The 23,746-nt window shown below is 51.7% G+C and overlaps 8 protein-coding genes across 8 annotated transcripts; 3 read left to right on the forward strand and 5 right to left on the reverse strand.

Moving 5' to 3' along the window:
- Positions 1–1,252: 1,252 nt before the first annotated feature.
- ASPGLDRAFT_21384 (putative pantetheine-phosphate adenylyltransferase) lies at positions 1,253–2,476 on the reverse strand (the record flags this gene model as incomplete). The annotated part of the gene is made up of 1 exon (XM_022543086.1): positions 1,253–2,476. The coding sequence occupies one exon, from the start codon at positions 2,474–2,476 to the stop codon at positions 1,253–1,255; it is 1,224 nt and encodes a 407-aa protein (XP_022405906.1).
- A 221-nt stretch (positions 2,477–2,697) lies between these two features.
- ASPGLDRAFT_78456 (WD repeat protein) lies at positions 2,698–5,329 on the forward strand. The gene is made up of 4 exons (XM_022549964.1): positions 2,698–3,797; positions 3,849–4,449; positions 4,506–4,571; positions 4,626–5,329. The coding sequence occupies exons 1-4, from the start codon at positions 3,000–3,002 to the stop codon at positions 5,066–5,068; spliced, it is 1,908 nt and encodes a 635-aa protein (XP_022405907.1). The 5' UTR covers positions 2,698–2,999; the 3' UTR covers positions 5,069–5,329.
- A 297-nt stretch (positions 5,330–5,626) lies between these two features.
- Positions 5,627–6,271, forward strand: ASPGLDRAFT_71006 (aminoglycoside phosphotransferase family protein; the record flags this gene model as incomplete). The annotated part of the gene is made up of 2 exons (XM_022549530.1): positions 5,627–5,749; positions 5,828–6,271. The coding sequence occupies 2 exons, from the start codon at positions 5,627–5,629 to the stop codon at positions 6,269–6,271; spliced, it is 567 nt and encodes a 188-aa protein (XP_022405908.1).
- Positions 6,231–8,335, reverse strand: ASPGLDRAFT_41209 (acyltransferase family protein). Its single transcript, XM_022545362.1, has 2 exons — positions 8,220–8,335; positions 6,231–8,144 (listed from the first exon to the last, which is right to left on the reverse strand). The coding sequence occupies exon 2, from the start codon at positions 7,924–7,926 to the stop codon at positions 6,352–6,354; it is 1,575 nt and encodes a 524-aa protein (XP_022405909.1). The 5' UTR covers positions 7,927–8,144; positions 8,220–8,335; the 3' UTR covers positions 6,231–6,351.
- triA (putative mRNA capping nucleoside-triphosphatase) lies at positions 8,309–11,285 on the forward strand. The gene is made up of 3 exons (XM_022543144.1): positions 8,309–10,257; positions 10,313–10,765; positions 10,826–11,285. Exons 1-3 carry the CDS (start codon positions 8,626–8,628, stop codon positions 10,994–10,996), a joined length of 2,256 nt encoding a protein of 751 aa, XP_022405910.1. The 5' UTR covers positions 8,309–8,625; the 3' UTR covers positions 10,997–11,285.
- A 210-nt stretch (positions 11,286–11,495) lies between these two features.
- Positions 11,496–14,342, reverse strand: spt5 (transcription elongation factor spt5; the record flags this gene model as incomplete). The annotated part of the gene is made up of 4 exons (XM_022539741.1): positions 11,496–12,049; positions 12,102–12,268; positions 12,321–12,911; positions 12,967–14,342. 4 exons carry the CDS (start codon positions 14,340–14,342, stop codon positions 11,496–11,498), a joined length of 2,688 nt encoding a protein of 895 aa, XP_022405911.1.
- A 2,678-nt stretch (positions 14,343–17,020) lies between these two features.
- On the reverse strand, positions 17,021–18,888 carry ASPGLDRAFT_21389 (putative acyl-CoA dehydrogenase; the record flags this gene model as incomplete). Its single annotated transcript, XM_022543087.1, has 5 exons — positions 17,021–17,514; positions 17,570–18,311; positions 18,365–18,645; positions 18,700–18,711; positions 18,774–18,888. The coding sequence occupies 5 exons, from the start codon at positions 18,886–18,888 to the stop codon at positions 17,021–17,023; spliced, it is 1,644 nt and encodes a 547-aa protein (XP_022405912.1).
- Positions 18,889–19,549: 661 nt separating this feature from the next.
- On the reverse strand, positions 19,550–23,491 carry ASPGLDRAFT_41213 (proteasome regulatory particle base subunit RPN2). Its single transcript, XM_022545363.1, has 6 exons — positions 23,402–23,491; positions 23,081–23,333; positions 22,840–23,009; positions 22,248–22,771; positions 19,946–22,186; positions 19,550–19,882 (listed from the first exon to the last, which is right to left on the reverse strand). Exons 2-6 carry the CDS (start codon positions 23,218–23,220, stop codon positions 19,568–19,570), a joined length of 3,390 nt encoding a protein of 1,129 aa, XP_022405913.1. The 5' UTR covers positions 23,221–23,333; positions 23,402–23,491; the 3' UTR covers positions 19,550–19,567.
- Positions 23,492–23,746: the final 255 nt, after the last annotated feature.

Consider the following 23,746-nt stretch of genomic DNA (forward strand, 5'->3'; position numbering starts at 1 on the left):
CATGGAACCCAAGGACAAGAGACAATAGGGAAATTGACCGCTGATTTGATGTAGGTTGGGTCTTTAGATGTTGAAAAAAAAAAAAAAAAAAAAAAAAAAAAAAAAAAAAAAAAAAAAAAAAGGACAATGTGATGCGGCGAAACAAGATATAAAAGGCTAAGTAGAAAAAAGCAACAAGAACACTAACAAGAAATAACAATGTTCAACAGCAACCAACAAAAGTGACACATCCCCTCCCATCTTCTGCGCCTGCATGTACACTGCATGTCGGTAAGAACCCTCTAGATTCTGAACTAACAGATAGCGCGCTTGCAGTCCGGTTTGCTATGTCTGACAACAAACGGCATTCCGAAGCGTCCCGCCCAGAAAAACCCATACCGTTTGCCATCAAATCCATCCATTGCGCACTGCAGTCATGGTTATACGTGTTCAGGGGCTTCACCGTTATCATAAGCAGAAGAGAATGGTGGATTGGTCGAGAGATGGCGTCTAGAGATCACATGATTGATTTTGCATGCGGGTTATCCAGTGCGAACCTGCAGGAGGTGCCAGGGAAAATGCAGATGTTTCATACTGAATGGACAGCGCGATGGTGGCTGGCAGAGGAGCAGCAAGAACGCGGGATGATAATGCAACGGCAACCACAAGTCAGATAGACGCCAGCTGCAAGTTAACCCCGCTAGCGACGAATTAGAATGGGGGTTCAATTGTTCAATTCGATAGCAGGCAATGATTCGGTGATTTTGCGTTTTGACATCCGCGAATAACATGAAACGCGCCGGCGAGATTGTTGACTATTCAGAACTGGATCGGAATGGCTTCATGGCCAATCATCACCGGTGAAAAGGCCGGAAGGAAGGGATCAACACATTGTCGAGTACTCCGGTACGCCCAGGCGATGTCGAAGGAATAAACAGTGAAAACCCCATTGTGTTGTACCCAACTTCGAAAGGCCGAAAATTCCAATGATTTAATATTCCGATACAAACTACAGGAGAAGGGCCCTCAATTTGTCCCGTTGAAGAGACTGTGTTGGTGATGGATGCACGTCGATGCACCGTCGGCGGCACCGGCCCATTTTGCTTTTTGCACGCAATCATACTGAGATTTCAGGAATCAAGAAGTGCTTTGTTGTCGCACCTACTCGTGTTTGTCGTTCATTTGGTATGAACCAGGATCGAGGCTGCTGATTGCAAGCGAAATCATAAACATAAAGCTCACCGCTGGACCAATCGACTAGTTGTAGAACAAACTACATTGAAGCCATATTCATCCGTCGCCGTCTGATATCCGTACTGCTTAACTTTGATGCGAGACTCTCAGTCTCGGATGCTGGAACCTCACCTGACTGGAGCACATCGACCTCAAACACTTCGAGGCTTTTCCAACCCTTCTTTGTACGCTCGTCATTGACAGCAGTGCCGCCAGACCGAGTCTCTTTTGAGACAATGAGGGCGCTGATACTCTCTTCAGTGATCGTAGGTCCGAACATGTCAGATATCTCCACGAGTTTGAGGACCAAGCTCGGCTGAAGCTTGATTAAAATATATTTTCCATTCGGTCCCGGTTGCGACACTCGTTGGATGCTGGGTGCACTCTTCTCGGTAGGTCTGAAATCGATGATCGCGGACAGGAAAGAGCCGGTACTCTGGCACCGTTCTTCCCAACTTTCAAGAAATTCTGCATATTTCTTGTTCACTAACAACTCCTCCCCCGTCAGTCCCACGGAGAGTAACCTTTCTCTGGTCGAGTCTGCACTCTGAATGGGCTCCAAGGCCAATGCAGTGGCCGTAAGTAACAACTTGTGTCCTAAATGGACGTGGTCGAACGTGCCCCCTACAATAGTTGAATAATGTGCAATAGATGGCTGTTTATCGTCCAATTCCAGAAGCGATCCGGATGGCGTCTTTTCCGGTCCTCCTGGAATCGGATGTAGACTTCCGGCTGCGGAACCCTTGGATTGGGAGTAGATACTACTGAAGGCTGTGACCAAATTTTGACCGCTGACATTATCTGGGTGGAAGATCCAGTCCCATGGCCGGCCAGAGCTTGCCAGCGTATGTAAATCGAGAATAGGGCCATGTCGTGAGTTCCGAGGCGTCTCCTCGGATGTCGAACCAGGAGCGGGGTCGAAGTCCAGAAAGACCACTCGTACATCAACACCACCCGGTAAGTCTAGTGCAATCCCCTGTTCCGTGCAGACAATGCCAATGAGTTTATAGATGTCTGACAGTAAGCGCTGAAGAGACCCAAAGACCCGCGTCCGGGGCAAACAGGTCGGAGAAAGCAGACCGGGTACGCAGAGCGCAACGTCCAGTATTGCAGTCTGATTGACACTTTTGAGGCTTCGAGGGAGCTTGGAGCATGCCGCAGAAATAGAAGGTCTATATGCCTCCTGGAGTTGTTTAAATGAAGCCGAAGGCGGGGGAGGGAGCAGCAACAGGGCGGAAGGAGGGCTGATGCGATCAAGATCCATGTTGGCGATAGTGTACTGTGAGACTAGCACAGTGCAGATGCAATAGAATAGTCAGACACAAGCAAATCCAAATAAAATAGAAGTCGAAGTTGAGAGAGAAGGAGAAAGAGACGTCGAGGTCGTCTTGGAGAACAGAGTGCTGACTCAGCGGCACATGACGGTCGCTCTGGATAGCCTCGTCTCCAGCCCGTGTCGTCTCTCTCTTGCCCGATGCCATTCGGATCCTCACAGGCATCGCTGTCTCTTACGCGCGCTGCACAATGCTCTGGTGAGCCGCTCGTTTTTATCCAGGGCATGAACCATTCCCCCCCCCCTGCCAGCAACTAGGATTGTGGTGCGAATCCGAGTCTCCAGTGAGTGCCCGTATGCGAAGGGCCCTGGGAATCCCACCGTCTCCCTCTACAGGACCAACAACTGGACCAACATAAGGAGAACTGTGAGCTATTTCAAAGAACTACTACTCGGCAGTTGATTCTGCTTGAACGCTTTCATACAGTTCCCCCGGTTCTCAGTTCCACATACGATGTCCAACCCCGCGCAGCCCTTCGAGTCTTCCCGACGAACAAGCACCATCGGGCGCCAGCCAGAAGAGCTTCATATTCCATCGTCATCAGGTATGGCGAATGCAAATTTCAACCGGCAGTCAATGGTCCTCGATTTCCACCCGCCCCCCGATCCGGCTTCCAACAACCACGTGCCTTCGATCAATGTCCACCAACCCTCGAATGCTCAGTATGGCGGAGCGAACACCGGCAGCGCTGGCACTGCCCCAGTACCGGGAGCGCTCCAGCCAGGGAATATGAACCGACCTCCAGCAATGTCAATGAACACAGCGCCGTCCGTACTACCCACGTTACCCCAGTTGTCGACGCAGTTCCCGCCGCAGCAACAACAACAGCAGCAGCAGCAGCAACCTACCACCCCTCGCTCGAGCATCAGCATGTCGAACCCCCATAGCTATTCCAGGTCCAGCCCGTCGAATTTCGACCAATCTAGATACAGGCAGCATGCGACATCAGACCCGTCCAAATACGCATCGCCTCCGGGACCCGGGTACCCACCGCAGACGCCGCAGGGACCGAAATACTCCCCTCTGGGGCTAGCTGACATTCGACCTCCACCAGAGCTATTCGGGGACCATATTACAAGCCCAGGCGGGAACCAATTCAATGGAGGAGACGCTCAGGTGCCAACAAACAGCAACTATATAGCACCCTGGCCTATCTACGCGGTGGATTGGTGTAAATGGCCGCTCTCCGGCTCAAACTATTTTGGGGGCAAGATTGCACTGGGAAGCTATCTGGAAGACAACCACAATTATGTATGTTATTGCTGATTGTTTCTTTCATCCCATCCACTGACCAAGATATAGATACAAATTGTCGACACGCACTGGACACAGCCAGACCCAGATACACCCGATGCCCTAAATGGGGAAATCAAACTGGAGTATACGAAGACGGCAGAAGCTATGCATTCATACCCGGTTACGCGAATCCTCTGGGAGCCCCCTTCGTCACAGAAGCAAACGACCGATTTGCTAGCAACGTCAGGAGACCACCTACGCTTGTGGTCGCTACCCTCACCGCAGTCATTGCATACAAACTCGATCACGCGGTCCGCCAATCAACGGGATCTTCCCACGGCAAAACTGTCACCGTTGGCATTGCTGTCGAATTCGAAGTCCCCCGAGCATACTGCACCGATTACGTCTCTCGACTGGAATACCATTTCCCCGAGTTTGATAATCACGTCCAGCATTGACACGACCTGTACCATTTGGGATATCCCCACACTCACAGCAAAGACACAATTGATTGCACATGACAAAGAGGTGTACGATGTTCGGTTCTGTGCCAACAGCGTTGACGTGTTTGTCAGCTGCGGAGCCGATGGTAGCGTGCGCATGTTCGATCTGCGTAGTCTCGAGCATAGTACTATCATCTACGAACCAACAGAGAAGAATGAAAAGGGTAAGCTTTATGACATTTTCCCAACTGAGTGAATGCACCACCGCTGACCTGTATAGTCGCGAGTCCTGGAAATGGCAGTCCGTCGGCGCCTCATAACCCCCCACCATTGCTGCGTATTGCAGGTAAGACTCGATTATCGACGTGAAATTGCAGAATAGCCTAACTAATGGATGAAGCCTCTCCTCATGACTCCCATCTTCTTGCCACCTTTTCTCAAGACTCCAACATCGTTCGCGTATTGGACGTACGACAACCGGGTCAAGCTCTTCTAGAGCTCAAGGGTCACTCATCACCCCTCAACTGCGTTGAATGGTCACCCAACCGCCGCGGAGTGCTGGCATCCGGGGCGGATGACTCTATGGTTCTACTCTGGGACCTAATCAACCAACACAACGCTGCACCCGTGCCCACCACAAACCCCACCCCTATCCCCGCACCCAACCCCAACCAGCGGGCACCGGCTACCACCACCGAACGGGGTCCAGCCGCAGCATTTCAGTGTGATTATGAGATCTCAAACATCAGCTGGTCACCCCAGGGCGGGACTACCGGTTCTGGCCATCCGCGCGATTGGCTGGGTGTTTGTGGTGGGAGAGGGATTTGGGGTGTTGGACTTTAATCTTTTCTTATTTTCTTTATGGTTGCAAATGGGTCATTTTCTTGTCTTGAAAACTTGGGTTCTTTTTCATCTTTTCTATCTCTGTTCTCTTGTTTATTCTCCTATGGGTATGATCATGCAAAGCTGGCCATGAATGAATGATTGATGTATAAAGCCTGAATGCATATCTTTTTTCTTTTTAGTTAGAAATAGACAAAACAACTTGGCTTTGAATTACCAAGATACAAGCTTTATAGGATACATGTGACAGTTAACAACATCGGATGAACAACTTGAATCTCCACCACATACTATCATACCTTGAAATACCAAAGACCTCCTACTCATCTCACCAATACTTTACATGGCGTGTTCAAAGGAAGAACATCACCCATCCACACCCTCAACCAACCCAAGCCAAAAACTCTCGTCTCCCCCCTGAAAACATAATATACCGATACCCTATACTCCTGGCAATCAAAGCCCTCAAATCCATCCGCCCAAGGAAAGGCAGCGTCCTCATGCTAACAGACCGACTATGCGTCAAGATCCCGAGTCCATTCCTCCGAAGCATCCACCATGCGCTTTATAGCGCAGAATACATCGATCCCAGTCCCTAGGGTTTATTGCGCATTTACACATAAGGATTGCACGTATACAGTGATGGAGAGAATCCAGGGGGATAAAATGGGTGCTGGATGGGTGAGACGGAGCGAAGAGTCGAAGTTTAAGCTGCTTTCACAATTGAGGATGATTATACGGGAGATGCGAGGGCTCTAGTGCCTAGAAGGTATAGGGGTTGCTTCTGTGGATGGAGGATCGCTGTTTGATTGTCGTGTGGCAGGTCTGTTTTTACGATTTGGGCCGTTTCGCAGCATTAGTGGCTTTCATTTACATTTACGGGAAGGCATGCGGTTTGATCCTAGGCTTGGTTCGGAAGTCCAGGATTTGATTAAACGGCATGGCAGGTATTGGCCTATTGTGTTTACGCATGGTAATCTTAGTAGACTTAATATTTTGGTGCGGGGGGATGAGGTTGTTGGGATTGTTGACTGGGAGACTGCTGGGTGGTATCCGGAATACTGGGAATATACTACGGCTTGTCAGGTTAATCCGCAGAATTCGTTTTGGATTAGTGAGATTCATAGGTTTCTTGATCCTATGCCTGAAGAGTTGGCGATGGATCGCATCCGACAGAAGTATTTTGGAGATATCACATTTTAACAAGCTATACCAAGTTTGAACCCGAATCATTTCCAGAATGAACGGTCTAGTTATACGCAGCGACACAGTAAGCTAGGAATTCAATGGACATGCAAATCCCGCTCTTCCTCCGAGCTCTTAGTGATAACCTTATCCTCCAACCAGCGAGCAAACTTAACACTAGGAACATCGACAGCGCGCCAATAAATATCACCCAACCAAATAGCCAAAGGAAGACAGATAGCCCATCCAATTAAGAACCCAAAACAATACTGGAAGTTCGTCTCCTTGCCGACAACGCTCCAGATGTTGGGCATGAGCGAGTATCCAAGAGAATGAAGAATGGGCCCGTGCACGACATAGAACGCAAAGGAGATCTTGCCTAGATATTGTGAGAGGGGGTGGTTGAATAGTTTCTGAATGTCGGGGGAGCGATTGATGCCCAGGACAATCAAGACGGCACCGATCGTCTGCGGAAAACGGTGCGGCTCTGGGTATGTCCGTGGGGTGAGGTCCCAAAGCCACATGTAGAAGGGGGTCCATTTGAAACCGATGTTGGGGCAGGAGCCGAAGTAGAGGCCTGCGACGAAGACGCCAATCCAGAATCTGCGTCTTGAGGGGCGGAGCTGGAGGGGTAGCCATTCGGGGCCCATCTTTGCAGATGATGACAGTGGCGACCTTGGACGCTCCCAAGTGCCGTTGATCAGATCGGTCTCTGCCAACAGGTTCCCAGAGAAGAAGAGCACAACATCCCAACGGCCGTAGCGCATGCAAAACCATACCAAACCGGCCACCACAGACATGCGCATTGGTGTGCGAAGACGCGAAGTACCGAGAATTGTGAGAAAGAGAACGACTGAGCAGCGGAACTCAACGGGGATGGTCCAGAGATGGGGGTTGTAGTAGTTGTAATACAGGGACCAGTTGAACAAATCCATGAGGTTTGCCAGCGTCAGGTAATAATCCCAGTACTGATTATAGAAATACTTGTAGATAGGCGGGTGCTGTTCGTTGGTTCCTTGAATAGTGTGGCCATGATTGATCACCCGGTGCGAATAGTCGTACACGCCTGCGCGCACGGCCAACATGACCAGAGTGATGCCCACGAACGAGGGAATATAGAGCCGAAACGCACGACGGAAAGTAGACGAGGCGAGCGTGGTAAAGGTCTGCTCCCACGAGCGACTTCGGATCATTTTCAACGGCTTATAGGAGAGTACGTAGCCAGAAAGAACGAAGAAGATCGCGACCATGATATGGCCTGAGACCGCCATATGAAGGACGGGTAGCTGCCAGAGTGCATAGTTCTCGCCATTGAATCCCCAACCGACCGCGACCTTCCAGGTATAGGTGAAGAGGAAATGGAAATTGAAAACAAGTAGAGAGGCCCAACCGCGCAGACCGTCGAGCGCTGCGATTGAATGCTGTTTTGCGGGCGAAGATGGCTGGCCGTCTACATAGTGCTGTAGAAAGCTGGGCGTGAGAGCGACTCCCAATTTGGTGAGCGTGAGATCAATAGAATCGGCCCAGTCATCTGCAAAGTGTTTGCCCTGCTTGGAGTGTCCGTGTTCGGCAGGATGCGAATGCGGGTAGGGACTGCTATTCGGTTCGAGAGTATGGAGGGGAATCTCAACGGTCGGAGAGGGAGATCGACGATGGTCCTTATCGTGCGACATGTTCAAGCAGAGGTTATTCACGTCGATGGAGAGGAGGAGAGCAGGTCATTTATTCTCGAGGTACACAGAGGGGGGCCCTCAAACGGTTGCCATCCGCCACGAGGGGCTCTTGGTCGAGTATGTCCGGATGCGACAGTCGCACACGATTTGCACAAGTCGAGTCTAACGATAGCTGTAACCCTGTTCAGACGGAGGATTGGAGAGCTATGAAGGGCATTCTATCAATTCCATGTGGTAAGTTAGTCGTGCTTTGTACGGAGTATACTCCGCAATGACGCGGCGTCATCACATACCTGACACATGTAGGAGCACGGGATTTAGAGTAGTAGATGTTGTGCAGATAGAGGGGGATATTAAGATAATAAATAGCAAGTGAGGACAAGAGCAGATAGTGAATACTCTGGTATAGCGAAGTGTGAAGAAGACCGTTGAGGATGATACAACCCGAAGCTAAAATGAGTGCAGGTCACGGGACCGGGAATAGCTTCATCTTTTCTCTTTCCGGCAGAGCTTCGCCGTCTGCCATTCGCCCGCCCTCGTCGCTTTGTCGCTGCGCTTGTCGAACTGCTTATTCTCGATGTCGTGAATTGTTTCCTGTGTTTTCTTCCTCTTCCAATTCTCTTCTCGTACGTTCTCTTCTCGTGTCTACTTCTCACTGCCTCGGACAACACCCCGAGTCTACTGCAATACAATAGCGCCATGGATTTGCGCAGCATCATCAACACCGAAAGCGCTTCCAATTCCGACTCCTCTTCCGCTGAGAATCGTCCTCCCGCACATGAGCGACCGTCGTTCGCTGCTCCTGCGCCTCCCGCGACTCCCTATGCGCCCTCTTCGCGTGATTCATTTGCGGCATCTGCGCCTTACAACCATCCTCAACCCCATCACCAACCGGTCGAACCATTGAGCTCTCCCTATACACCGCACTCTGCCAGTGCTGGGGTCCAACAGCACTCACCGCAACAATCGTTCGCGCCGAAGCGGTCTCAATCCATTCAATCTGTCCTTTCCTCCGACCCTGCTCCCAGCTACCCATACCACCCCAAAGATCACTCTCCCGTCGCCGCGCCACAGCCCTTGCCATCGCAGCAATTTTCGCCTCGCGCTCAAGGATCGTTGCCAGGAACACCTCTTGGTCCGCCTCCAGCGTTTGCGCGCAGTTCTCCCTCCTCCGTGCGCCCCCAGTCATCCGGCCACGAGTCCCAACCAGGCCAACCCCCCAGTTCTTGGATCCGGCAAGACTCCGCTCATAGTCACGATCAAAAGCCACACGTATCCCCTTCTACGCAATCGCGACCTTCCTGGCAGGATTCGAAACCTGTGGAACAGACCCCGCGACACCATTCAACCGCGTCGGAGAAGGAGCACGAGGAGACTGTGAGCCCGAGGACCGTCGGCACCCCGCGTACTCGCCAAGGAAGCTCTATAGGACCTGCGGACCAGGCTGCTACGCTGTCTGCACGGAGTCATAGTCACAGCGAAGAGCAAGGTTGGAAACAGAGTCCTACAAGGTCCTTATCCCACTCTTCGCAGCAGCAATCGCAACAATACCAACAACCACTCGTGGGACTGGAGGACAAGGGTCAGTCATTGCCATCACAAATGGACACCACGCCTGATATGACAGCAAGTCCCAGTTCGCAGCCGCCCCAGCGTAAGAGGAGACGCTTCAATGAACCGCCTATCTATGCGCAAAAGTCCCGCCACGCCCGCGGAACAGGCCCTGTCATCAAGAACCCACTCCCACCGATTCCGAAACACATGCGAAATTCACCATCTAACCCGTGGTCTGCACGCGCTCGGTCATCCGCTGCTAGCGTCTCAGGTGGCTCAGTGCGTGCATCGTCGCAAGGACCGCTCAAGGCCCATGCTGATGAAGCTGCTCCTGCCAATGGCCCCCCGGTACAAGCTGCTCCTGCTCCTCCGGTTGACCCTGTTACCCCTGCTGCTCCCGTTGCCCCTGCTGCTCCTGTTGCCCCTGCTGCTCCTGTTGCCCCTGCTGCTCCTGTTGCCCCTGTCCCACAACAACCGCAGCCTGGATCTCTTGGAGCGTGGGAACCGTCCGTCACGGGGTACATTCCGCATGAAGACATGACCAAATTGGTGTGCGATTTCTTGTTCCAGCATGTCGTTCTTCGAAATGATGTCGGTGCAGGTCCAGCAGGCTCAAGCGCTACTGGCCAAGGAGCTATCATTGAGGTAGAGGCCAAATTGGGAAAGCACATCGATCAGGATCGAAGAGAGAGATTACATCTACCAGTGATGACGGAAACTGTTCTTAACAAAGAGAATTCGCGTTTCCGGACGTCGTTTGAAAGCTCAATGAGTTTGGTGAGTACCTTCCAGAGGGAGCTATCTTGCATTTGCATCCACTAACGGTCCGCAGGCACAACACCGCGCAATGAACAACTTCCTCAACGACATCGTCAAAGCCGCCATGCCCAACAACAACCCCGGCCGCATCCCCCTCTCCTACGCCCACACAAAAGAACGCGATACCTTCTACGAAGTCCCCCCATCCGAGCTCCCCCCGATGATCAGACAAAACCTGAACCCGCGCCACAAGCCCCGAGTCCGAGTAACCACCGACCAAAGAACCGGCGAAATCCTAGCCAAGATCGTCAAAGTCCGAATCGCAGATCTAAACGTCCTCAGCCCCCGGACATGTGTCGACTACCGGATCAGTGTGAACCTGGAAATGAACTTTGACGGCGACGTCAGCCATCTCCCTGTTGTTGATATGAACTCGGATGGCGGCAAGGCGCGGGATCGGAATAAGGACCGTATGAGCTATCGGCACTTGGCGTACCAGGTCGATCTTACGCAGGTTGCCAAAGAGGTATTTTTTTTGCCCCGGAGACGCATAATATGGAATCTAGTACTGACACGTTTGCACTAGTCCGTGAAAAACGAATTCGACCACGAACTCGAAGTCGAAATCTCTGCCGACGAAATCCGCCGCCAGGGACAACTAGCTATGGCCGGGGATCCCACGAACCAGTACGAAGATCTTGTTAAAGGATTCCTGGATAATATACGGGTGTTGGCCAGAGCCATACCGCTGCAATAATGTTCCGTCTTTTCTTCCTTTTTGTTAAACCATTGCAGGCGTCTTATACAACGTTACGTTTTCTCTGTTCATGCATTATAGCCATCGAGTTGTTATGGGATTATCATGGGTGGCCTGTCTGAGTTTTTTTTTTACGTCTCCGTTTATCTTAGGCTCTTCTTACGTTCTGTATGTGAACTTTCCTGTACTCTGTACTACGATCATATCCTACGCTTCATGTTATCTGAATTGTATCATCTCCTATTACAATATCCTCGTCTTCTTAGTTCCAAACAAATTAGCTGCTTGCGAAAGGGAGTGGATCGTAACCGTTGATGACCAAGAGTTAACTTTTTAGCGTTATGTGCCTGTCTACCACATTGCAATTCCAGAAATAGTCCATGGCAAAAATAAAAGAAAATAAAATACATATTCTTATCTGCCTCCTTTGAAAATAGAACACTATGCATATACCCAGTAATGATAATAGAACATGAATGACCCCCTATATCTCCAACAATTAAGGACTAGGCGACTCATCATACCGCGGCCCGCCATCATCCCCATCACCGTACGCCCCCGGAGTAGCAGCCGCGCCGCCAGGCGTTGGCGCATTAAACGCACCCGGCGTCGGCGCACTATCAGCCCATCCTCCAGGCGTAGGCGCTCCCGGGGTCGGCGCGGCATAAGCACCAGGCGTGGGAGCAGCGTACGCACTGGGTGTTGGCGCATCGTAGCTCCGTGAGTCCTTGCTGCTACTGCCTGCCATGCCGCCGGCGGACCAGGCGGGTGTGCGGTTTCCTGCGTTTGCGTTTGCGCTTGCACCTGCGCCGCCCCAGGCTGGTGTTCGGGATCCAGATGCGAAGGCGTCGAAGTCGCTCATGCCGGAGCTGCCGCCATATGGTGTGCGAGCGCCTGCGTTCCAGGCTGGGGTGCGTCCGCCGCCACCACCACCGAATCCGCCGTAGGCTGTGCGGTTGCCGTCGTATGGGTTCGATGTGCGAGAGCCGTCCATTTTCCAGGCGGGGGTGCGAGAACCACCGCCACCACCACCGAGACCGCCCCAGGCGGGTGCTGAAGAGTGTTAGCATATGGAAATAATCTGTGCCAGCTCGTTGGTACTTACTCCGTGCAGACGAAGGACCTCCCCATGCAGGTGTCCTGGAAGAGTCGGCAGCTGCCATAGGAGTACGTCCGCCGCTCCAGCTCGACGGTGGTGCAGCAGAGGCACCATTCGGAACACGCGGACCACCTCTTCCACGGGAGACATCGACAGTTTGTCCAGTAACAGGGCTGTGAAATGTTAACGAGAGGAAACAACAAGCATCGAAAAGAGGCTACATACTCCTTGACAACAAGCAACTCCTTTGGTATCGTCACCAGCTTACTCTTCGAATGCAGTTCAACACGAGCTTGCACATCCGTGGAATCCTTGACGATACCAACAAGGCCCTTGAAGGGACCCTTTCGGACCAACACGGTCTTTCCGAGCATACGATCGCGACCAAAGCTCTTGGGCGGAGGCATTCCGGGGCCACCACCACCAGCACCACGACCTATACCATTCCCCATCAAAGCCGGGTTCATCTTGGTCAAATCAGGACCAGTAGATCTGCCACCCTTTGCTGACACAGTGAGGATATTCGTTGTGCGCACAACGATAATTCCTGCATTTTCGGCCTGCGCCTTGTTGTGCAAAAATAGGAACGAACGGTGGATGTGAAGGATGACGCCATTTCTCTGTTCTCCATACATTTCGCGGACCGTATCACCGTGTCGAATCTCGGCGCCATTGCGGTCTGTTGCCACTGCGTCCCGACGAGGAGTGATCTTATTTGCGACCTGGGTGGGCAGGACAGTCCGAATCGAGCCGTTTTGGTCCAGACATTTTAGTGACTCGCGGTCGACCTTGACAACACAAGCAACCATGGCGGCACTAAATTGTAAATTAGCATCTAGATTGTAGGGTAAATCGGGACGGATGAACTTACTCTAGTTGGACGAGATCATGGACATCGAACATTCCAAGCTTCCCGTCAACACCAGTCTCGGTAGAAAGTCGAAGATCTTTACTGAAGACCGTGATTTCTTGCATGCTCATATCACTGAGCAAGGTCACCGTGTCATCCTTAACCTGTACTACCATACCAAGTTCATCTTGGTATCTGCTGCCGCCAATGACCTTGACATGGTCACCTTCTCTGAAGCGCTTCCGAAGAGATTTGACGGGTGCATCGATCAATTGCCCTTCCAGAACTCCTTCGGTTACTTGAATGGTGACGATATCACCCCTTGTCGAACTGGTACGGCCAACCAATCCTTGCTGTTCACCCTTGAAAACTTCCACAGGATCACCTGGAAGGTATGAATCCTCAGCAGTAGAGTTCTTGAGTGTCTCGGCGAGAGAAGCAAGATCCAGATTCGACGTGCCGTCCTCAGAGCCACGAGCAAACATGGTAACCTCCTCGAGGCGTGGGTTGACATTCTTTGTGATAAGATGCTGCACCTTCATGTCCTTGATCAGGAAACCGTCGATGTAGGTTTCGGCAAGGTAGTTCCACGACTTTCCACCCAGACCCGACGTAGCGGACAGGTACTTGCCATGCTTCTTCTTGGCTTCTGCTTCACTGAACAAACGCTGCGGTGGCCGTGCGGCTGCCGGATTCATACCAGGGCGCTTCCTCTTTGGGTCGACTACAGGAGCACTGGTGTCTTCGTTCAAACCGTAATCTAAACGTGGAACCAGCCTAACCGTGACTTCGAGGCCATTTGTCTCCACCTCCTCAATTTGGGCCAGATCATTCATGTACTTCCCGCGCTTAATACGAACCCATCCGCCAGGGACGAGTTCTTCCGACTTCTGAACTCGAAGAAGGTCGGGCATTTCCTTCACGGGGACCAAGATGACCTTCGATCTGGGGTAGACATTTGTCATGTCTTGCAGCGCTTCCATAACATCCGCCTGTCTGCGTGCTTCGCAGTAGATATAACCACTCATAGCACCTCCACGCTCAAACGCGGAGATAATTTTGACGGGTTTCCTCGAGCCTGGGGGTCTCTCTTCGATGCGCTTCTGAATGGCGAACACAACTTCCCGTTCCTTGCCGGGCTTGCAACGCACACCCCAGATGCTAGGATCGTCGACACTGGGAAGAAGTAGTCGCTTGGGAACAACGACGGAATCAGTCGCAGCAGCGCGGTTCCGACCATAACGTTCCTTAAGCATCTGAGCCTGCTTCTCCGCATCCATACTCGCTTCGAGTTCACGCTGACGGTCGAGTTGTCGGTGTCGGCGGTCGTCCGTTTCTGCGCCCATAGGCAAAGCATCCATATCGTCCGGGTGCATCTCGCCTCCAAATTCGCCCATTTCGTCTTCCTCCTCATCGCCTTCTTCTTCCTCTTCATCGACGCCGGCCTCTTCTTCAATGAAGTTGTGCACACCTCCTCTCCTTCTTCGCTTCCGGGGACGACTCTGCATGAAGGAATGCCAGGTCAGCTTCAATTGCGGCTAACGGGGAGAGGTCAAAGAACTCACCGAAACAGCTTCCTCATCGTCGTCGTCTTCCTCTTCCTCTTCTTCGTCCTCCTCTTCCTCATCCTGCTCCTCGCCACCCTCCTCTTCATCCTCCTCTTCTTCAGCGTCGCCCTCTTCTTTTACATTGGTGCTCGCTCGCGCGTGAGAGGCACCTCGGGGGTTGACGTCTTCCTCTTCCTCTTCTTCTTCATCGCCCTGTGCCTGACCTGGTGTCAGTTTATCCATAACCCAGCACAATTTCTTCTTTCACCATCTGGGCTCCACACACCTTTACCTGTTCCCCCTCATCGTCGGATTCCTTTGCAGGCACAGGATTGAAGTCATCATCGTCATCCTCCTCCTCAGAGCCGAAATCCTGGTTCATAAAGTTGCGTGACATATTGGCTCGAAGGTAGGTATCGGGGTTGTGACGGAGGAATTGAATTTGTAAGAGTTCGGTGGAGAGTAACTTTTAAGGACACGCGTAGGATCGATCTAACTGTGAGGATACCTAGCAAAGACAAGACCAGTGTTAGATGCGATCGAAGACTCAAGTCGATGTTCACGGCGGAAGTACGAGTAGGAGGATCAAAATGAATTTTCCCAGTGCCGTAAGAAGACGCGAAAGAGGATCGAGCTCCAGTACATACCTGATGATTATCAATTTAATCCGAAAAGGGATGCAGAAGTCCGAATAGCAAATCAACCAGACAGACAGCCGGACGGTTCCTCGGCGAGAGTCTGCGACCGCGACAGCGCCTCAATCTGAACTCCACGAGACAGTCGAATGAGCTGAACAGAGCGATAAACGAGAGATCCTTCTCGCACAGAAGACACCAATATATAGATTCCGCGTGTCGTCCCAAACAGCGGCAAATGAGAAGAAGGAGGTTGTTCTCTTCGCGAATTTGAGGCTCTGGTCGGAGCTGTAAAGGGACTGCGCATGTGGAGTGAATGCCCACCCGGAGTCGACCTTCACTACACGCATACAGACCTACAACTGGAACGCTTCAAGCCATTGCTCTAACTCCCATTATGAACTCATATCTGATATAGCATTGCTTCGCTCATTGCCCTAATCCGCTGGGTGAAATCAGGGAAGACAAATGTCTACATAAACAGGGCCGTTCACAACAAATGATAAGGTCGTCTTGGACGACGAGGTAGATTATTCGGACCAGGTGCAGTCATTTTGACAGAGGAGAAATTGCAATGTCATCGTGTTCTGAGATCGAGCCATGATCAAGATTCATCACACCAACTGCACAAAGGCGTGGTTAAATACCAGCCTGCAAGGCGAATTCACTGGTGGATTTCAAACGCAAGTCCCGATTACTGGGCGTATACAACTGAGCCCCAATTCTTCTGCAAGTCACCATCCCTCCAGGAGACTACGCGAGACAGTCCAAAGACACCAATTCGAGCTATCTTCGGTCCGCAGAGGCACGGCCAACGAAGAACCAAGATGGGCAGCAGCGCATCGCATTTTATCCAGAAAGCGCTTCGATCTACAATGGCCAGTTTCTCATGCCAGACAATACAGCGGAAAGGCGATCATGTGATCGTCACAAATCATGCTAGGGCAAGCATAACCTACTGGGCGGGCTGTATATCACACCAGAATGGAGTGACAAAGACCAGAAAGCCTGGGTCGACTTGGCAGTACCTTCCGTCAAGTGAATTATAAAGTGCGCGAGAGGGCGAACGATTATTAGAGCACATCCACTGCTTCTCTACACCTGACTCAGCCGCGTTCTATGAGGTATCCTACAAGGAAACCAGACCTGGTGAAGTCCAAATGACCGTGGAAACCCATTGACTCACTCTATAGTGAAAATGGACAGTCACGACACGGAGCATATCTTGGAGCTTCAACTAATTCCAATGTTCTACCAACACGCCACGATGGGGGATCTGATCTCTGGGAAACCGACCACATTCAGCCTCTAACACTAGATTTTAACGGCAAAGTCGACGTAAAAGAAGCTTACGATTTGATATAGATAGATCAGCGTCCTCACTGCGCAGATTATCACGATCTCATGAGGTTGACTGACCCTAAGACTGTCATCTCAGTTGTGCTGCCGTGCTTCGCTTCACCGCGGACATACTAAATTACCTGAAGAGCGCGGACTAACTCAGCGTTTACCGTCATCAATGAATAAAATTGCTAACTAAGCCATCTGAAACATAAATTCCCACTAATCGCCAGGGGGCGAGCCCACGGACGAGATCGCTTAGCCTGAAGCTGGAAGCTGTGTGGAAGGTGCTTGGTTCTCGCAAGAACACGGTGAATTCTTTTCTTGGAATGTTCAGGTTCCAACTGGCCATGCTTATTTATCTGGATGTTGCAAGGGTTTGTTTGCTTGCAGAAGTGCGTAAAGGGCAAAAGAGGCGTTGCCTTCAAAACGAGGTGAAGAAAAAACATGTAGCATAATAGAGCTATTATACATAAAAGACATCCAAATTATAAGCAAAGAAATTATCATCATGGTATATTCAACCCCCAATAAATCAAACAAAGAGCAGCATTACAGCTTCATCCCAAACATCTTATGCACCCTCAAACTCTGCCTCATACTCAAATCCAACATAATCTCCTCACTCCCACCCGGAATAGCATAAGCCCTAACATCCCGATACAACCGCTCAATCTTCCCCCCCTGCCCACCACGACTATAACTCAACCCCCCAAAGATCTGACTCGCCTCACGCGCACAGTACTCGAACGTCGTAGTCGACTGCGCCTTAAGACTAGCAATCGCACCGCCGAGTTTCAGCATGGCTTCTGTTTCTTCCATGTACTGGCATTGGTAGATGATGTTCTCGAGCCAGTTGTAGCTGGCTTCGATTTGGCGGGCCATGTGTGCGAGTTTTAGGCGGATGACGGGGTGGTCGATGAGCCGCTTGCCGAAGGTTTTGCGCTTGTGAGCGTATTTGACGGATTCTTCGTAGCAGACGCGGGCGAAGCGGACGCATTGGATTACGATGCCGATGCGTTCGTGGTTGAAGTTGGTCATGATTACTGGCAGGTGTTAGTGGGATTCGCGATTGTAAATATGGGGTAGGGTGATGCTTACCCTTGAATCCCTGGTTCTCCTTTCCGAGGACATTCTCCACGGGCACCTTAACGTCTTCAAAGGTGACATACGTGGTGCCACTGCTCCAGACACCCTGGCAGTCCATGCGTCTGGTGCTGACACCGCCACTCTCTCTCTCAATCAGAAGCAGACTGAGGCCGTTCATACCAGGCCCGCCGGTACGAACCGCGGTAGTGAAGTAATCACACCAGTGTCCGTTGGTAATCCACTTCTTCTCACCGTTGACAATGTAGTGCTTGCCATCAGGTGTAAGCTTAGCCTCGCACCCAAGACTGGCAACGTCACTACCAGCATCCGGCTCAGTAATGGCAAGACAGATACGCTTATCACCAGCAATAATACCAGGCAAGATCCTGTCAACAAGTCCCTTCTTGCCGAACTTGACCAGCGGCGGGCACCCGATACCATAACCACCGAGCAAGTTCCAGACCAGACCACCGCTACCCGCGCGCGACAGCTCGTCGGTCAAGAGCATCTCGTGGAAGTGATCCCAGCGCTCTGGGGGCACGGACTTAACTCTGTATGGGGTATGGTCGACAGGGTACTTGATACCAAGCAGACCTCCCAGGTAGCCGCGTTCACCCATCTGCTTGTAGATCTTGTGGGGCACTTCCTTGCCCTCGTCCCATTCGGTAACATAGGGTTCGATTTCGGACTCGACCCATTCGCGGATTTCAGCGCGGAGGGCTTCGTGGGTCTCATTGAAGTAGGGAGAGTGGTACTGGACACATTAGTCCAAGGCCCTCGGACAGATATCCTAATCTGAAGACTTACACCATGGTACCAAGCAGGATCCGCAAACGGCACAAGATCACCATACGGATCATGTGGCTGCGAAGGCACAGACGAAGCCACAGCCGTGGAAGCAGCAGGTGCAGGCGCAGGCTTAGGCTTGGGAGCCTCCTTGGCCGGAGCAGGCGCCGGTGGTGCGGGTTCAGCCTTCTTGGTGTTCAGCGATCCGACCTGCAGCTTGCCCTTGTACTTCTTCAAGACTCCTTCGTTGTGGTATTTCCAGAACTGCTTCGAGGCATCTTTTCCGGCGACTCGGGAGAGGACTAGACTGAGTTAATACTCAGTGTATGCGAGAGGTCATCGTAAGGATTGCTTACTCTTCTTTCCACCTGTAATCATACGCCATCAGCATCGGGCCAAGTTGGAAGTTCCCCGCGAATGTAAGACATACCTGGGTGCTCCTCCTGGAACTGAGTCAAGTCATAGACATCCTCATCAATCACAATCCAGAGGTTATCGGGCTTGCTATGCGACGCGACGTCCTCCTTGCTAAATGTCTTGGCCATTTTGTACTGAATCCCGTTCAAACTAAGAAAGAATCCGGGGTCTGGGGTAAAAGAAGAAGAAAAAAGAAAACAAAAGGAGAAAAAGAAAAGATTTAAAGAATCCACAAAAACATCCGGGGTAGACCAGTGGCCATATATAAGGGATCCAGGAGCGGTGATATTAACTACCGAATACGCCGAAGAGAGTATGGACAGAGAGTCAGTTACACGCACCCTCGGAGTTGCTGGATAAGGACGGTGAGATCTGCTATTTTAGCTCTATCACATGCCTAGATGCGTCTCATTATGAATGTCTCTTTGCGACCCTTGATCGCAGCCAACTCGACGCCGCACAATAGTGGCCTCGGTCATTCCAAGAGTGGTGATTGGATATGAGCAGCCGACTGCGTCATGGTGGCACGTGCTGATGATTACTATATTGGGAATATACCGAGGCTGGGGAGAAGCTGCACATGATCAGAGCTTCAGGGACCATGCATTATAAATTACCACAAACTGACTGGAATGACCAGACTAGGGGTATCATGTGAACCATTCGGACCGTGGTTACTCGTATAGTTAGGTTTGAAGATAGGGAGAAATGAACCAATGTATTGCAGTATACCTGCTTGCATTCAACATGAAAATACCATCATTATTCTAGTAATACAACCAGCACATATGCCAACCCATATCACCATTACTCTTCCTCTTCCTCGCCCTCGGTGTCGTATTGGAACTCGTTCGGGACCGGTGCATCCTCATCTCCCTCTTCATCTTCATCCACAGCGGTCAACACACCCGCTGCGGCGGCGGCTCCGGCTGCAGCTTCCATACCGCGTGCTGGGCGTTGAGGGGTCTGCATAGCAGCAGCGTCAATCGCGGCTTGCAGGCGGTCCGAAAGGGAGTCCGCTTGAGGAGCGGGTTGTTTGGCTTCCTTGCTGGCCTTCATCTCGATGGTCTCGCGGGGCTCCTCGGGCTGCTTGTCAAGAACCACGACCACTCCACCAGTAGGCTGTACACATCGTTAGCAATTGTTATTTCTTACACAAGGGGAATAACGGGGAAAAGAACATACGCGCTTAACGGGCTCGTATCTCGGGTCAGGGAAGGTGAGATACTTGAGTTGAGCAGGAAGGACTCTCGACATGTTGTCGAGTTCATAGCCCACCCTCTCCCGCTCGACCTTCTTCTTCTGGCCCTCCCCAGCACCCTTCTCGCCCTCCTTAGGTTCCTCCTCACCCTTGGATTCGTCGGTTTCCATCTTCTCCGGCAATTGTTCCGATGGCTTGGGTGTCGTAGGTGTTTGGTCGACGTCCATGCTCTCCCGGCGCTGTTGCTTCTCACGACGCTTCTCACGGCGCTTGGCCTGAGCCGTGGTCGACAGGACCGCAGTCTTGACCTTCTCTGGTGCCTCTTCTGCCTTCACTTGCTGCTCAGGTGGGTAGTCGAACAGACTTGGCCTCGTGTTGCTGTGAAACTTGAAGATGGGCACTTCAAGCTTCTGGTCCACACCAATCACTGATGTAGGTGCCAAACTGAGCGACAAGAAGTGTGCAAGAGGGAACCAGTACCAGTATTGAACGAATACCGCGGCACCAACAATTCCGGGCATGTTGAGGTTGCCCGTCTGGGTCTGCAGGCTGATGGTGCAATTCCGACCACCAGCATCAATGATACCCAGAGCAACGGCACAACCAAACTTGGCCATCGCGTCCTCGTGCCGGTCCCCAAGCATCTTCATCATAGTCTTGCGGAGGCTGCTTACACGCGGGTTCATAGCCTCGTTCTGTTGCACCAAGACCATAGCCAGGGAGATCAAAGCACCCTGTCTGACGAAATCTGTGGAGTCCTTCAACATTGGCTCGAGAAGATCAATAGCATCGTCTAATCCTGTACCAGCGCACGAGATACCGAGCGCCATAGCCGCACCATAACGAACATGAGGGTTGTACGACTCGGAGAGCAGCTCAACCATCCGCGGCACGCCCTGGTGCTTCCTGAATAGAATGAAGCCTAAGCTCAGCACTGCGACACGTCGGACATCGTCGTTGACATCGCTGACGGCGACATGAAGAAGCCTGCGGACAGCCTTGTTGCTGCCACTTCCACAGTAGGCCAAAGCGATGGTCATGATACCACCGTAGCGGAGAGTCGGGTCGGGATCGGCCAAAAGTCCGTTGATCAGTTCATCTGCCGCTTCCTGGCGACCGTACATGACCAACGCCATACCCATAGCACACCCGCGGACGATCTTCTCGTGCTGTGTTTCATGGGCATATTGGATCATGTCCTCGAGAGCCCGCATGTTGCCAGTTCCCAACATGACAAGACCCATGGCCACTCCGACGGCTTCACCGTTCAGGGCGGAGTCGGTGTACAGGACGTTCCGAAGGTCTTCGTAGATACCCTCATCGCCAGTAGCCATTCCTGCAACACCAAGACCCAGAGCACCACCGTGCTGGACAACTTCCTCCGTAGCTTTCTTGAAGTGATCACGGATGAGGTCGACCGCCATCCCACCGTGGTTAGCGTAGATCAACCCAAATGCATACAGCGATCCTCCCTGACTATACACCGAGCCCGAGCCCCCAACACCGGCAATATGTTCCCTTGGGAGATAAGGCTGCAATAGCTTTTGGCCCTGGCTCAAATTGCCACGGTGGATGACACCTAGCGCAGCGGTTGCGGTAAACTTGGACCAGTTGACAGCTTTTCCAAGCCACTCAAGGTTGTCCCGGAAGAACTTGTCGTGAGTAGTACCGGCATGCATGAACGCATTCGAAAGAGTCACAGCGGTGTGGAAGATGGAGTTGCGGGCCTCCAAGCTATCCCGAACCTTGTTGAGGATCGCGATATCGGCCTTGTTGCTCCTATACAGGAACTCCAGGTTCAATTGAATAGACTTGATGCCGTCAAGAATGGCGAGGATATTCTTGAATGCTGCGCGAGCCTCCTCTGTGAGCTTGTCGCTGTTTCCTCCCAATGTCCTCTGTTCCGATGAACCCTGGTCGGAGAGCAATGCGTCATTCTCGGTCGGCTCGGCCTGTTCACCCTCGGTCTTCTGCTCTTCCGCTTCTGGGACGAGTTCGGCGATTTCCTGGCGAACCTTCTTAAGGAATTCCTGTGTGCTATTGTCGTACAGATCGAACGAAATCTGGTATGCCACGGCAAGGGAGCGCGCATCACCCTTTTCGACCAACTGACGGAGAATATCGGAGGCCATCGAGTGCTCATTAAGGTAGACGACACATTTCGCGATAGAGAAGTAATCGGGGGCGGGAATTTCGTTCAGAAGGTCGAGGATAAGTTTCAGAATCTAGTAAGAAATTCGTGGTTAGAAATCGAGACAAGCAAGACTTGCAGTTGTAAACACAAACCTCGTTACGGAACCCGCGCTCCTGGACAATTCCCATGCAGATATCCAGGACGTATTCCAACAACTCCTCGCTTCGCCGGGATTCGCCATTCAACTTCTTCTCATCGTCACTGGCCCTGACAATAGTCTTCCGAAGGACATCCAAGCTCTTTGCTTCAACCGCAATTCCAATCACTTGGCGATAGCGCTTTTGTCGGTAGCAGTCCTCAAATAGACGTTCGATGACCTCTTGCAGCTGGCCCTGGACACCTCGTCTCAAAACTAGCGGAGTTTCGATTTTCTTGACGCTAGCATCCTCCCCACCAGGGTGAGCATCATCGACACCGGGGACCTCCTGCCGGGAGAGCAAGGATTTTGATGGCAAGGCCGACTGAGAGAAGGGGGTTATCGGAGAGGTTAGGCTCGCGGCGGTACTGCTGGCTCCCTCGCCAGATGTTGGGAATGCGGAGTTCAAGTTGGCGGGCTGGTCACCGGCGGCGGGCCGTTGAGCAGCAGCAAGGGAGATGAAGGTGTCGACGCATTTTGCTGCGCAGGGAAGCACGAAGTAAGCCAAATATCCTATGCATGTAGTTCAGACAGTTTGATGGACTTACCGATTATTGTCTCTTCAAACTCACCACCCTTGTCCAGCTTGAACAGCTTTCCTGCACCAAGAGCAAAGACCATACTCTCATTGTATTCCTGAAGGTGGTAGTAAACCTTTGCCGCAACGAGAGCGGCAAGCTCACGCTCCGGGAACGTTTCATCTTCGTACAGCGCCTCTCTGAATAACAACCGGTCAGCATCCATCGCCATCAAACCCATTTGGTATCCAGTTCATATATGATCACCCACATTTGAGGAACGGCATCGACGACTTCTGTCCAGAGCAGGTCAATCTGGGAATCCAGAGTCTTCAAGGCGAAGACTCTCAACTCCGCGTCCGGCTCAGACAGGAAGCCAACGAGACCCGCGGCCGAAGCAAGTCCGACCATCTTGGATGAGATTATCGTGCGTCACGGCCAGTCCAGAAGGATGGAAGAAGGATCGTGGTCGATTGTACTGCCGCTGGTGAATGAGGCGACAGCGGAGAGAGGGAGCTTTCAGACTGGTGAGGTCAGTTTCGAGATCGACAAACGAGAATCGCAGGACAAACAGATTTGACCGTATACGTACAGGATAAGAACAGGGAGAAGAACAAAAAAGAGGAAAACAGAAGCAAAGGATGATAAACGTAGGTAAACTGGATCGTGAAAGCGCACTCTGTTCGGCGAGGCACACGTCAACGGGCCAAGCTGATGAGAGGTACTCTTGGTTCCTGCAGCCACCCCTAGTACATCACGTGATCTATGATGGAATGGACAAGATCACGAGGGAACCACGAGGGAACAACACTGCACTTCATGCCCACTTGCGATTATTAGACGCTGCTGGCCTTGAGAGCATCATGTGCTAACAATTCTACTTATCTCTTACTTCTCTCTCAATAGAAATATACCGCATTTTCTTCCTGTCTTCACT

Source organism: Aspergillus glaucus, assembly GCF_001890805.1.
Source record: "Aspergillus glaucus CBS 516.65 unplaced genomic scaffold ASPGLscaffold_1, whole genome shotgun sequence".
Classification (NCBI taxonomy): Eukaryota; Fungi; Ascomycota; class Eurotiomycetes; order Eurotiales; family Aspergillaceae; genus Aspergillus; species Aspergillus glaucus.

Coding starts and splice junctions, on each gene's coding strand:
- triA (XM_022543144.1), top strand. CDS start 8,626: ATGGATTTGCGCAGCATCATCAACACCGAAAGCGCTTCCAATTCCGAC. Junction 10,258..10,312: donor TTGAAAGCTCAATGAGTTTG/GTGAGTACCTTC, acceptor AACGGTCCGCAG/GCACAACACCGCGCAATGAA. Junction 10,766..10,825: donor TTACGCAGGTTGCCAAAGAG/GTATTTTTTTTG, acceptor CGTTTGCACTAG/TCCGTGAAAAACGAATTCGA.
- ASPGLDRAFT_78456 (XM_022549964.1), top strand. CDS start 3,000: ATGTCCAACCCCGCGCAGCCCTTCGAGTCTTCCCGACGAACAAGCACC. Junction 3,798..3,848: donor TGGAAGACAACCACAATTAT/GTATGTTATTGC, acceptor ACCAAGATATAG/ATACAAATTGTCGACACGCA. Junction 4,572..4,625: donor ACCATTGCTGCGTATTGCAG/GTAAGACTCGAT, acceptor TAATGGATGAAG/CCTCTCCTCATGACTCCCAT.
- ASPGLDRAFT_41213 (XM_022545363.1), bottom strand. CDS start 23,220: ATGGTCGGACTTGCTTCGGCCGCGGGTCTCGTTGGCTTCCTGTCTGAG. Junction 23,010..23,080: donor GTCGATGCCGTTCCTCAAAT/GTGGGTGATCAT, acceptor GTTGTTATTCAG/AGAGGCGCTGTACGAAGATG. Junction 22,772..22,839: donor GTTTGAAGAGACAATAATCG/GTAAGTCCATCA, acceptor TTCCCTGCGCAG/CAAAATGCGTCGACACCTTC.
- ASPGLDRAFT_41209 (XM_022545362.1), bottom strand. CDS start 7,926: ATGTCGCACGATAAGGACCATCGTCGATCTCCCTCTCCGACCGTTGAG.